The sequence below is a fragment of the Bubalus kerabau genome, chromosome 21 (assembly GCF_029407905.1).
Source record: "Bubalus kerabau isolate K-KA32 ecotype Philippines breed swamp buffalo chromosome 21, PCC_UOA_SB_1v2, whole genome shotgun sequence".
NCBI classification, from domain to species: domain Eukaryota; kingdom Metazoa; phylum Chordata; class Mammalia; order Artiodactyla; family Bovidae; genus Bubalus; species Bubalus kerabau.
Window position 1 is genome coordinate 37,878,139 of NC_073644.1, and position 14,138 is coordinate 37,892,276.

General features: G+C 37.6%; 1 protein-coding gene across 1 annotated transcript in view; it reads right to left on the bottom strand.

Moving 5' to 3' along the window:
* GREB1L (GREB1 like retinoic acid receptor coactivator) overlaps positions 1–14,138 on the bottom strand; it is a 120,249-nt gene that overhangs the window by 84,367 nt on the left and 21,744 nt on the right. Inside the window, exons 4-6 of the mRNA XM_055559086.1 lie at positions 12,918–13,094; positions 5,731–5,907; positions 3,542–3,664 (exon numbers count right to left, since the gene is read on the bottom strand). Of these exons, the coding sequence (XP_055415061.1) occupies positions 3,542–3,664; positions 5,731–5,907; positions 12,918–13,094 (477 nt within the window). The remainder of the gene's footprint in view (positions 1–3,541; positions 3,665–5,730; positions 5,908–12,917; positions 13,095–14,138) is intronic.

Consider the following 14,138-nt stretch of genomic DNA (forward strand, 5'->3'; position numbering starts at 1 on the left):
AGTTTCTTTCACTTAGCACAGTGTTTCTGAAGTTCATTCATGATATACGATAGCAGGTGTCAGTAGTTTGTTCTTTATTATTGCTGAATGATATTCTATTTTATGGATACACAATGTTGTCTATTTGTTCATGAGTTGATTGACATTTAGCTTGTTTCCAGTTTTCGACTGAATGAACAATGCTGCTATATGAACATTTGTGTGCAAGTTTTTGCAAGAACATGTCTATTTCTCCTCAGTAGATGGGGGTAATATTAATATCTCATTACAGTTTTGATTTGTTTTTCCCTAATGACTAATGATGTTGAGCATCTTTTCATGTGATTATTAGCTATTTGTATATATTCTCTGAAGAAATGTCTGTTCCAAATCTTTTCCCCATGTTTTGATTGGATGGTTATCTTGTTACTGATTTGTAAGAGTTCTTCATAAATTCTGGATACAAATCCTTTGTTAAATATGTGTTTTGCAAGTATCTTTTTCTAGCCTATCACTTGTCTTTTCATTTCCTTAGTATTGTCTTTTGAAGTGTAAAAGCTTTGAATTTTGAGGAGGTCCATTTTATCAATTTGCCCAGAAATAAATCCTTTTTATTTATAATCAATTGATTATTGATAAGTGAAATTCACTGACAAAAAGACAATCTGTTCAGCTGGTGATGCTGGAGCAATTGGATATCCACATATGAACAGGTGAACTTAGATGCTCAACTCACATGACACACAAAAATTAACTCAAAATGACTAATGCAAGAGATAAAACAATAAAACTTTTAGGAAAAAAAAGTACGGAAAATTTTGTGTTAGGCAAAGATTTTTTCCATCTATTCTCCACCCCCACCCCCCCCGCTTTATTTCTGGCTGCACCACACAGCTTCCAGGATCTTATTCTTGAATTCCTGTCCTTATTAAACACAACACACATATGTGTGTGTGTGTGTGTGTGCGCAGTGTGTACAATATAGGTAGTAACTATGTAGCCACCTTCAGTCAAAACCATAAAATATTTTACCAGGATTGTTGGCTAAAATTTGAATTATCAATGACACAAATATGTTGAAAGAAAATATGCAAAAGATAAAGCAGCAAGCCAGCCAGAACAGAATGTCCAGAGCTCGGCAGTTGGAATGAAAGACAAAGCTGTGTAAATAGTAAATTAATCCCATCTTCAAATACTTTCCTTATTTGTGTGCTTTAGCAAATACTTTGCTAAAATGTGTGCTTACATTTCTGGCTAAGAAATGCTGATTACAGGCAGTCGTTGATTGCAGATTAAGAAGGCAATCTCCTACAGAGGGTAAATCTCTATCAGCTAAGGAGATGCTACATACGCTTAATGTTTGAAATGATAATATAGGCTGGTATAAAATTCTTACAGTCTATTACTTTCAAAATACATCGAAAAAAATAATCGTTGAAGACTCCATAAGTATTATTTGTCAAGAAGAAAGTTTTAGACACAAAGTTTTACTCTTAAAGGCACCATCTTCTATTAAATTCTCTGGATTGCACCTAAAATTAATAGCTAATTTCATGGTCAAATTACTATTCTCAACAAGGGATACACAAGAATATTGACATAGCACTTGGTCACTTGTGTTCACTGTAAGTCAGTTGTGACAACTGAAGGAGCCTTTGCTAAATAAAGCCTGAATCTTGAATTCCTCTATTTGGAGCAATTTTCATTTTCAAAATATATTTCTGCGTAATTAAAATGTTAATTAACATTTCACTATTTATTATTAACATTTCAGTATCTTTTCATTATTTTCAGGTATGACTAGTTATTTATATATATTCACCTCTCCCTTATGAAAGGTAACATGTTTTATTGCTTTTATCCCTTATTTGATTTTTAAATCACTGAAGCCAACAATCAAGTACTGGAACCCTGACTTACAGCATCTGACAAGGGTCTGGGAATAAAAACACACGGTAAGTTTCTGTTGGAATGAAGTAAGTATTCACTACTAATGCTGTAGTTTTAAAATCGCATTTCATTAGACCCAAGTTCTAATGGCAGAAAATATACTGCAGAATCAAATTATTAAAATTATAGGAGGAGACATCATTGTAACGAAAGCTAATATTTCAGTGCCAAGAGCCAAATGCCAACTTTTTCCTTACTTGAATACCTAGTGACATGATGTTCTCTCATTTATTCTAAATGAGAATTTAGAGTATTCTCTTCTCTCTTAAATGATAGCCTTTATATAAATCTCTTGGACAGTTTAAAGGCTAGACTTAAAATCCAGGATGAAATGGTTTTTGCTGAGTCCAGACACATAGCCAGAAATGTCCCCAAATAAAGTCATCTTCATTATCACTGCAGTTGTTACTAATATAGTCTAATAATCACTTCCATCTTGAAAATAAGTAGAAACCATTTACCAGCTCATCAAAATTCCATATACATTTGGAAGAGAAATGCCAAGTAGTGCAATGAAGAAAGACAGTCTTTTTTCCAATTTGTTGTGGTTGAGTGAACTCGGGCAGAACACATATGCTATGAGGTTTGTGGGTAAAACAATACTTTCCAAAATACAAGTGAACTGAAAAAAAAATTCACTCATACTTTTGAAATACTTTTCTTCTTGCCTAAAATACAACCTAGGCTGGTTCTGAAAATTTTTCTCAAACACTATCTGCAGGGATCTCTTCAGTCACAGCCCTCAGCCCTTCGGCCACCTGGACACATTAAGTCCCGCTGGAGTATTATCCTGACCAGAGTGCAGGCCTCCTCACTAGAGGAATTCTCAGAAGTTTTAGACTAGTGGCTTATCTGCTCAGTTATCAGATCAGCCATTCTGTTGACCCTGCTCTGATACTGTAACGTGGCTTCACGTACTAAGATTTTATCTGGTTATTTGTAACCAAGCTGCAATCTTATACTACCTGAAACTAGATCCTAGATCCTTCCATTGTGATCTTCAGTCCTGCTTTGGGATTTTAGTTTGTATCCAGGTTGGTTGGTAATATTCAATATAATGTTGAGCAAGCCTAGTTAGAGCCCTACCCTAGCACTCCAGTCTTCATGAGAATGTCCTCAGTAAATGTCACCTCATAGCTATGACGCAAACTTCTCTCATGGCTGTATTTCTACTCACTGCTGCTGCTGCTAAGTCACTTCAGTCGTATCCGACTCTGTGTGACCCCATAGACAGCAGCCCACCAGGCTCCCCCATCCCTGGGATTCTCCAGGCAAGAACACTGGAGTGGGTTGCCATTTCTACTCACTACCTCCTGTCAAACTCCTCTAGACACAGGTCCTAAGCTTGAGCTAAATTCTCTACCAACTGTCAGTTCCTGTCTCCTTGCCTTGCCTGGCATTGGCAGTGCTGTTTGGGATTTGGGGTCCTGGTCACCCACAGACTGACCCATCTCAATGCTGAGTTCTAATCTGAATAGTAACTCAAGTAATACCTCTATTTAAACAAACAAACAAAAAAAACACCTCTGTTCAAATCAGCCAACGGTAAGTTTAAAATGCCTCGATAAATATACATCTGCTGCTTGAAATTGCGAAAGAAAATAACCTGTACCTGTCTGAATGAATCCTGATTTGTATCCATTTGTTGTGCCGTTTTCTGGGGTCACAGTTGATGACACTGAAGAGTTTGGTTTAATGGAGTGGCAAGTGGTAGAGGATTGTCGGCTTCTACATTCTAGGAAGGATTAGAATCATAGAGAACAATATTCTGTTAAAACAAGTGACGGAGCCACAATCCAAAAAATCTCTAAAATAAACTCCTGCTCCTCAAGGGGCAGCCACTTTCTTTAAGGGATCCCCCTTCCCCAGTCCTGACTCCAACAGAATGTCCAAGCTGGTGAACATAATTTGTCTTCCTAGGGCCATATTTGGAAAACAAAGAGATGATTTGTTCCTTAGAACAGTTTGACTTTTGTTATGCACAGACTAGTTCCCAGGAGAAAAATTACTCATAACCAATATAGTCATGCTAGTTTTACGGGTAAGACTGAGGTTAAATTGTCTATAATTTATAAAAACTCAGTAAGCTTTCAAGCACTAGTTAATCTCCTGTCTAGGACTGATTTCAGTGCAGAATAGTAACCTAGATTTGGAGCCTCCTAGGCTCCCTTCAACCTTAATTGATGTTCAGAAACAGAAGCAAAGAAAAATTTATAAGCAGAGGAGAAAAATTAGAAATTCTCAAATTCTTACTATTCTCAGTTCTTATTAAAAGAAATTGACAGATATTATTCAAAGTATTACTGATTGTGCAACTAAGCTTCATTTTAAATGAGCCAATATTAATTGGGCTTTGGTGTAGTATTTTAATAATACTTTGCATTGATTCAGGTAGATAGCCAATATTGTGACAACCTGTGTGGCTGTAACTTCCAACCAATTTATACTATATGTTGTACCGTATTAGTATTTAAAGGTAGCAAGTGAAAAAGAAATATAAATAGTTGTAAATGACAAAGTTAATTATAGTGGGTCCTTTAGAGAGCTTCCAAGTTTATTGGAGACATGCAAAAGGTAGATGAAGTTTTCTGCAATCTTCTATGCTATGACCTTCCTTGAAGAGCTACTGTATTTTGGCGAAAAAGGATATCTTCATGTTAGGTATATTGTATGCAAATATGTATTTGACATTACATACATAAATACAATTCCAAAATAGCAATGGCTATAAATGTGAGGTTCCAGAAGTTACCCAGGATCATTGTGTCACAAACTATTTCAAAAAGGTAATTCTTTACCAGAAAGATGAATTGTCACTGAGCACTAAATAAGAACTTAAAGATACTTTATGCAACCATAAAATAGTCATCACTCTGTACCAACACAAAGTGTTGTCACTTTGCTGACAAAGGTCCGTATAGTCAAAGTTATGGTTTTTCCAGTAGTCGTGTATGGATGTGAGAGTTGGACTATAAAGAAAGCTGAGCGCCAAAGAACTGAAGCTGTTGAACAGTAATGTTGGAGAAGACTCTTGAGAGTCCCTTGGACAGTAAGGAGATCAAGCCCATCGATTCTAAAAGAAATCAGCCGTGAATATTCACTGCAAGGACTGATGCTGAAGCTGAAGCTCCAATACTTTGGCCACAAGGTGCAAAGAGCTGACTCACTGGAAAAGACCCTGAAGCTGGGAAAGATTGCAGGCAAAAGGAAAAGGGGGCGCCAGAAGATGAGATGGTTAGATAGCATCACTGACTCAATAGACATGAATTTGAGCAAACTCTGGGAGATAGTGGAGGACAGGAAAGCCTACTGTGCTGCAGTCTATGGGGTTGCAGAGTCGGACAACTGGAGCGACCGAGCAAGCATGCATGCTAAATGCCAGAAGAGCTAGGAAGAGTCCATTCTCCCCTCCCCACCCAGAGATGTATTCCACACCCCTAAGAAATACAATGAGAAATTTAAATAGTTTCTATTAAAAATGAAAAGCAGCAAGTCAAGGTACTTCCTTGGCTGTTCAGTGGTTAAAGATCTGCCTCCACTCCAGAGAGAGTGGGTTCCTTCCCTGATTAGGGAACTACGATCCTACAGGCTACATGAAGTGGCCAAAAAAAAAAAAAACAAAAAACCCAACAACGAAGCAAGTCCAATAACCTGCCAGGGGCTTTACATTCTGGCATAGTCTTCTGAACTTGGGGTATTTATCTATTCCACACCTGAATTCTGAACCCTGTATGGGTCACAGGTCACTTGTCAATATCCTAACACTCACATTCCTTTCCCACCCCCGGAAGCTAACGCTACCTTTCCAGCAGATAAGAGGTCCCTTCGACAGTACACCCTGGGAGCTTCTGACTAGGTAGTACTTTAAGTGCTTCTGCTTCTTTGGCTGGGTGGTGAGCTTCAAGTTTATGTGGTTGGAAAATTCCGTGAAATATCGAAATCCTCTTTCTCCACAGCCGATACAGTTTCCAGAAAACCCTGCAATGAAGAAAAAGTTACTGGTGGCCTTACATGTTGTTATAATACTTAAATTTTATACACAAAAAGGATAGAAATACTCACTCTTTGGCCTGTTAACTTCCCAATTTCAAGGAAATAATTCAAAGGAAAAAAATAGGTGCAAAAAATTTAGCAATTATAACAGTGAAAGATGAAATAATTTTAAAATGCTCTAAAGGGATAATGATTAAGGGAATGGAATGGATAATATCATATGATAGAATTTATATAGGTAACACAAAAACATGAAAAATATTGGACCTAGAGATACCTATTATTTCCTCCTTACAAATTCCCTTCTTTTTTAAAAATTTTATTTGTTTTTGGCTGCGCTGGGTCTTCGTTGCTGCACAGGCTTTTCTCCAGTTGCGGCAAGCAGGGACTATGCTCTAGTTGTGGTGTGCAGGCTCCTCATTGCAGTGGTTTCTCTTGTCGTGGAGCACGGGCTCTGGGCGCACAGGCTTCAGTAGTCGCGGCTCCTGGGCTCTAGAGCACAGGCCCAAAAGGGTAGCACATAGGCTTAGTCGCTCCACAGCATGTGGGATCTTCCCGGCTCAGGGATGGAACCCATGTCTCCGGAACTAGCAGGTGGATTCTTTACCACGGAGCCACCAGGGAAGCCCCATATTTCCTTCTTAACCTACTGGCCCTGGTTCTCCATCCTACCCACCATGTGGACTTGACTCCACGGCCACAGCTAATTAGACTGTGGACCATTATCTGACCCCATCTTGGACAGTCAGTCTCTCTCCTGGACTTTTGAAATAAATACAAAAAGAATCAATCAGATGATACCAGACCCTGGATATGGAAAGTTTTGTAAAATCTGAACCCAAGTCAGGGCTATGCCAGCTAGGGTGTGGGAGAGAGCAAACTGGAATGGTGAAGAGGAGCTGGTCTCCAGATAGGAGAATACGAACAGATTTGTATAAACTCAGGGCATTGTTCACGTCCCAGTTTCTATGAGATCCAGTTGTACTTTTTGGCACAAGTTTCCTGAGATTCCTATTTCCTCTCTATTCAAGGAGATCCAACCAGTCCATCCTAAAGGAGATCAATCCTGGGTGTTCATTGGAAGGAACTGATGTTGAAGCTGAAACTCCCAATACTTTGGCCACATGATTGCAAGAACTGACTCATTTGAAAAGACCCTGATGCTGGAAAAGGTTGAAGGTGGGAGAAGGGGATGACAGAGGATGAAATAGTTGGATGGCATCACTGACTTAATGGACAGAAGTTTGAGTAAACTCCGGGAGTTGGTGATGGACAAGGAGGCGTGACGTGCTGCAATCCATGGGGTCACAAAGAGTCAGACATGACCAAGCGACTTAACTGACTGATATAAGAAGAGAAGAGAAGGACCACGGGATTCAAAACAGACTATCTTATAATGCCCCAATCTCAAAATGCTGACAATCAATTCAGAACACTTAGAAATGGGCAGTCCAACTTATTATTTAATCAATGATTATTTGAGCAGCTACCTATACGCCAGACATTGTGCTAAACACTGGAAAACCAGTGGTGAATGAAAGATAGTCACAACCTCCCGTCAGTTACATAATATTAGTAATTCTACATAATTAGTTTATTACCATCACTTATAGAGATATAAATATTAACATAATTTCATAAATTATTTAAAACTTATTCAGAGATGGATTGCATTCAAGAGCATTTAGCTATTTGTCTAATACCTTGCAGTTGTAGGCCAAAAGAATAAAGATGTCAATGGTTGCCTTATTCACCAAATTCCTAAAGTCAACCATCCATCTAACCATTCATCCATCCACGTATCCATGTATCCATCCACTAATCCATGCATCTATCTGTCCATCCATCCATCCAACAAATATCTGTACTCTGCTATGTGCTGGCACTATTTTGGGTACCAGGTTTTAGCACTGAACAAGGAAGACAAAAACATGGCCTCCGTGGACCTTACTTTCTGATGTGATCATTATGCCTTGATAGAAAATTGGCTGACCTATGAGGCAGATGCAACACACTCAAAACACAATAAATAAAAGAAACTTCAGCTGAAATAAAAACAGTGTCAAAAATAGGCTTATCTCAAAGGTCCAAGCCAAGTAGTTCAAAAAGATTAATGCAAGAATTAGAATTAAAAAATTATTGGGGTTAGAGTTTACCTCTTTTCCTCTACCTGTTTCCTGAGGTGAAAAGCAAAAGAGTGTAAGGAGGAAGAAAAGCAATGGATCTGGATAATCTTCCAAGAAGAGAAACTTCCTACTAATGATGAGAATTGGCAATATAAAAGGGTAAGAATGCTATAGTCCATTTTTAAAACTCTGTATGGTTTCTGTATTAACTTTGATTCAAGACAGATTTTATCTGTTCAAAGTTCATGCTGTCACTATCACAAAAAAATAATGTCTCTTACAGCCAAATTACCTTTCTAGTTTTCCTAGCAATCAGATCTTTCAATTCCATGGCAGATGTGGGGCATATGCACCGCCAAGTGGATCAATTTATTTTAAAATCAATTTCCCCATAGTCTTTGGAATCTGCATAATCTATATAAAAATTTAGACAAATTGATATTGGAGTCCACAAGGATTCTAGAATAGTTTAAGTTTTAAAAAAATTCCCCACTAAATCTTTTAAAAATGTTATTTATTTTTATAATTTTTTTTTTTTTTTTTTTTTGCTGTGCCACATGGCTTGTGGGTACTAATTCCCTGACCAGGGATTGAACGTGGGCCCTCGTCAGTGAGTGTGTAGAGACCTAACCACTGGACTTCCAGGGAATTCCCCCCACTATATTGTAATGCATACTAAAATCATTCATCTTAAGTAAGAAGTGTTAGATGAATATTAACTTTTCCACAATAGAATAATGAACATATAAAAATCTCATTGTGCCTGTCTAAGAGAAAACTTTTACCATTTGTGGCACTATACTTTCACTGGAGTAGTGGTTAATAAAAAATCATTAAGCAAAGTCGCATGTCTATAAGGGTATTTAATAAATATGATAGAATGGCAGAATAATTACCATTTAAAGAGCAAGTATGTGCCAGGCACTGTGCTATTGGGTACCTTATAAACATCACCCCTTTGATCATTATAACCCTGCAGGGTAGGCATTATCGGTTTCTTTACATATCAATAAATGGGGAATCTGAGACTTCAAGAAAATAAGTAGCTTGCTCAAGTTCTTAAAGTGCTAAGTAGCAAATCTGGGATTTAAACCCAGTTCTAATTCCAAAGCCTTTGGTTTCATATTCCTGATTAAAAAGGATTATAAAATCTATTATTCTGATGGTCTTTTCTGTGTCCTTTCCATGACATTCTGAGAGAATCCCTCTAGTCATGAAGAAAAGGCATTGAACAAAAAGGCATTATAAGATATTTTTCTATGCTTGTAATCAGAACCACATATGCACTGTCCCATTTGATAAAACTTTGATGCGTTTTAAAGTGCTCAAAAGGTTTCCAACAACAAAAAGTTGTTCTTCCAGAACCAACTAGGTTCTTAGCTCTGTGATGGAAAAGACCATGTCTTGTCATTCTTGTGCTCACATATCATAGCCTAATGTGATTTTTTGGAAAAAACACTGTTGAATGAATAAATGAACAAAAGAATACTTGGATCTTCTTTGCTAATTTAGTCCAATGTACAAACTTTACAGGAGATCCAACCAGTCCATCCTAAAGATCAGTCCTGGGTGTTAATTGGAAGGACTGATGTTGAAGCTGAAACTCCGATACTTTGGCCACCTGATGCGAAGAGCTGACTCATTTGAAAAGACCCTGATGCTGGGAGGGATTGAGGGCAGGAGGAGAGGGGGACGACAGAGGATGAGATGGTTGGATGGCATCACCAACACAATGGACATGAGTTTGGGTGAACTCCAGGAGTTGGTGATGGCAGGAAGGCCTGGCATGCTGCGGTTCATGGGGTCAAAAAGAAGTCAGACACGACTGAGCGACTGAACTGAACAAACTTTACCATTAGGTGTCTATATTAAACCATCTGCTCAATTTCACTAAAAGAAAAAAAATGGATATTAAAAAAAATTAAAGCCCATGAAAATGAAAATTATCACTTCTTTTTCTATGAATCAAGAGTAGGATTTGAACTGTAGTTTAAGGAAACTTTACAAAGCATGTGCAGGATCACTTTCTGACTCAAGATATTGATCTATGTACTCCTAGACTTCACACAGCAAAGGAAACCATACACAAAATGAAAAGACAACCTATGGAATGGGAGAAAATATTTGCAAATGATATCACCACAAATGGGTTAGTATCCAAAATACACAAACAGCTCATGCAACTCAGTATCAAAAAACAAACCACTCAATCAAACAGTGGGCAGAAAACATGAATAAATGTTTTTGCAAAGAACACATACAGATGGCTAATAGGTGCATGAAGAGATGCTCAACACCGATGGTTATTGGAGAAATGCAAATCAAGACAACAATGATATCATTTCACACCTGTTAGAATGGCTATCATCAGAAAGTCTACAAATAACAAACGCTGGAAAGCATGTGAAGAGAAGGAAGCCCTTGTACCCTTTTGGTGGAAAAGTAAACTGGAGCGGTCATTATGGAAAAGAGTAATAGAGGTTCCTTAAAAAACTTAAACTAGAACTGCTATATAATCCAGTAACTTCAGTGCTGGGTATAAAGCCAAAGAATGAAAACCCTAAATTGAAAGATACACGCACCTCGGAGTTCATAGCAACGTTGTTTACAATAGCCGAGATATGGAAGCAACGTAAGTATCCATCAACAGACAGATGGATAAAGAATATGTGGTATGTATATATATATGTATATATAATACATCATATATATATCCTGTGGATATATATATATGTGATATATATATAACATACAAATGAGTTCCATTCCAAGAGTGTATTCATAAGTCCAACTTATTCAAAAGCCCAACAGAGTTAGCCTAGGTATCCAACTAACACAGTTGGCTATATGGTACTATACTGTAATAGGTTTATAATACTTTTCACACAAATAATACATGAAAGACAAACACAAAAAATAAATAAAACATTTTCAATCCTACAGTTCAACATCCTGAAAAAGTGCAATAGCACTGTACTGATACTGTACTATTGCACTGTATTATATATAATACTGTATGTACTGCTGGCATCCAGGGGCTGGCACCCAGGGAACAGGCAACAAGAGTTACTTACTAGAGGAGGGAGAAGACGTGGGAGATGGTAGAGCTGAAGGACTGTCAGCAATAGGAGACGGAGGGCGAGCTGCAATTTCACTCACACCTTACATGACTGCACATGCAAATATACATTCACATCTTTGAAAGCCTGAAACCTGAAGGTTTGTATGTAGTGGCCTTAATATATATGTATACATTCACACATGTATACACACAGACACATGCACACACAATCGAATATTACTCGGTCATAAAAAAGAATGAAATTCTGCCATCTATAACAACGTCGATGACCTTAGAGGGTATTATGCTTAGTGAAATAGGTCAGATAGAAAGAAAACAAAACTGTATGATGTCACTTATCTGTGAATCCAAAAATAATACAAATGAATGATACAGCAAAACAAAAAGACTCACAGGTACAGAAAACTAGCACTTATCAGTGGATAAAGGGAAGGAGGGGGCACGATAGGTGTAAGGGATTAACAGATTCAAACCGTTAATATAAAATAGGTAAGCAACACGGATATGTATTTCAGCACAGGGAATTATACCCATTATCCTGTAATAATTTTTAATGGAGTACGATCTGTAAAAATACTGAATCACTTGAATCAGTGATCCTTCATGCAGTTCATTTGAAACTAATATAATATTGAAAATGAACTATACTTCAACTTTAAAAATAATAATTAAAAAGTAAATCCACTTTTGTTATTTTCCATGATGTAGAGAAGCTATGTTGTGAAAAAAGGGCCAGATTTAAAGTAACACTAGAAAGTAAAAAAATTCTGAGATAAAAGTTACACATCTTACATCATAGATATATTACTACACATCTTGGTTGAACTAATGCTAAATATAAAATGAGAACCACATCAATAAAGTATAATTAGAAATAATGGATGGTACAGAATAGGTATCAATAACTTACAAAGTAGATAATCCACAGTTGAATAATTGAGAGTTGATTTTATATCAGGTCCAGATCAATGACTCTATAGAGAGTGAATCCTATTTTATTTCACAAAATAATTATTTCTGATAAATTGCATGGCATTCTTTAATGCCTGGTTTTTAAAATCTCTTCGTTAAGATGAATATTTTGAGAGTTAATAAAAAAGTGAAAGTTAACTTGTGAGACGTTACTAAATGACAGCATATTAAAAAGTAGAGACATTACTTTGCCAACAAAGGTCCATACAGTCAAAGCTGTGGTTTTTCCAGTAGTCATGTACAGATGTGAAATTTGGACCATAAAGAAGGCTGATCACCGAAGAATTGATGCTTTTGAACTGTGGTGCTGGAGGACACTCTTGAGAGTCCCTTGGACTGCAAGGAGATCAAACCAGTCGATCTGAGTGGAAATCTGCCCTGAATATTCATTAGAAGGACTGATGCTCAAGCTGAAGCTCCAATACTTTGGCCATCTGATGCGAAGAGCCAACTCATTAGAAAAGACCCTGATGCTGGGAAAGATTGAAGGTAGGAGGAGAAGAGGATGAGATGGTTGGATGACAGAGGATGAGATGGTTGGATGGCATCACTGATTTAATGGACATGAGTTTAAGCAAACTCCAGGAGATGGTCAAGGACAGGGAAGGTTGGCACACTGTAGTCCATAAAGTTGCAAAGAGTTGGACATGACTGAGCGACTCAACAACAACTAAATGAAAAAATGTTTCTTACTTAAACTAAACTATATAATCCGCATCTAATTCTGTGATTTTTAAAAATTGTGATAATTTAAAATAAACTCGTATTTTAATTCCTTTATCTCAGAAGGAACTTCACAGGTATGAAATACTCACCTAAAAGTGCATTTTTCCCATGATCATCTGGTAGGAATCGCTTGTCTACAGCACACACTAGGATGTGTTCAGGAAGGTTGGGAGACTTGGCCCCCACCAGGAGAAATCCTGCTGGGATGTCAATCTGTTCCATACACAGAGATACCAAACGCAAATCTTTTCCTGCTTGACAAAAACCTAGAAACCAATAAAAAAAAAGAAAAAAGGACACAGTGGAATGTTTAGAGAGTTTATAACTCCACATCACCCATCTAGAGAGTAGATTTGCCTGTCGGAATCACTGTGAAGGACTAAATTTAAAGTTCATATGCAAAGTGAAAGAAAATGAAGTCACTCAGTCGTGTTCGACTCTTTGCGACCCTATGGACTAGCCTACCAGGCTCCTCCATCCATGGAATTTTCCAGGCAAGGCTACTGGAGTGGGTTGCCATTTCCTTCTCCAGGATTGAACCCAGCGATTGAACCCCAGTCTCCTGCATTGTAGGAAGATGCTTTACCGTCTGAGCCACCAGGGAAGTCTCAAACACACATCTACCACATGTGTTCTTCTGAGCAGAGATAAAAAGATGCTCATGCTCAGTTGCTTCAGTGTCCAAATCTTTTCAACCCCATGGTCTGTAGCCCGCCAGGTTCCTCTGTTCATGCGATTTCCCAGGAAAGATTACTGGAGTGGGTTGCCATTCCCTCCTCCAGGGAATCTTTCCGATCCAGGGATCGAACTCATGTCTCCTGCATTGCAGGCAGATTCTTTACCCACTGAGCCATCAGGGAAGCCCAAAAACTTACTAAAAGGAGATATTTCCAACTGTTTTAGCCAACACTGATGACTTTATATTTTCTGATCCACAAATAAGGAAATGATAAATATACAGGAAACTGACAAACATATGTAATTTTATGTGCACATAATACAGTATTCTTAGTTTCAATGCAAATTCACTTCTCTAAGTCAGATTGATCATGGAACAAATGTCTTCTATTTCACAGAGGAAGAGACTGAAGCTCAGAGTTTAGTGAATCATAAATGAATGGATCAGAACCAGAACTCAGAACTGTTTAGGTTATTTTCACTAGATGAGACATCATAAGAAACGAAAAAACCTTACATAACTGCTTTGTAACCATAAATTATTACCTTAATTCATTAGTTCATCATTTACTAAAAATGATTTGCTTATTTCCCTGGTGGTCCAGTGGTTAGGAATCTGCCTGCCAATGCAG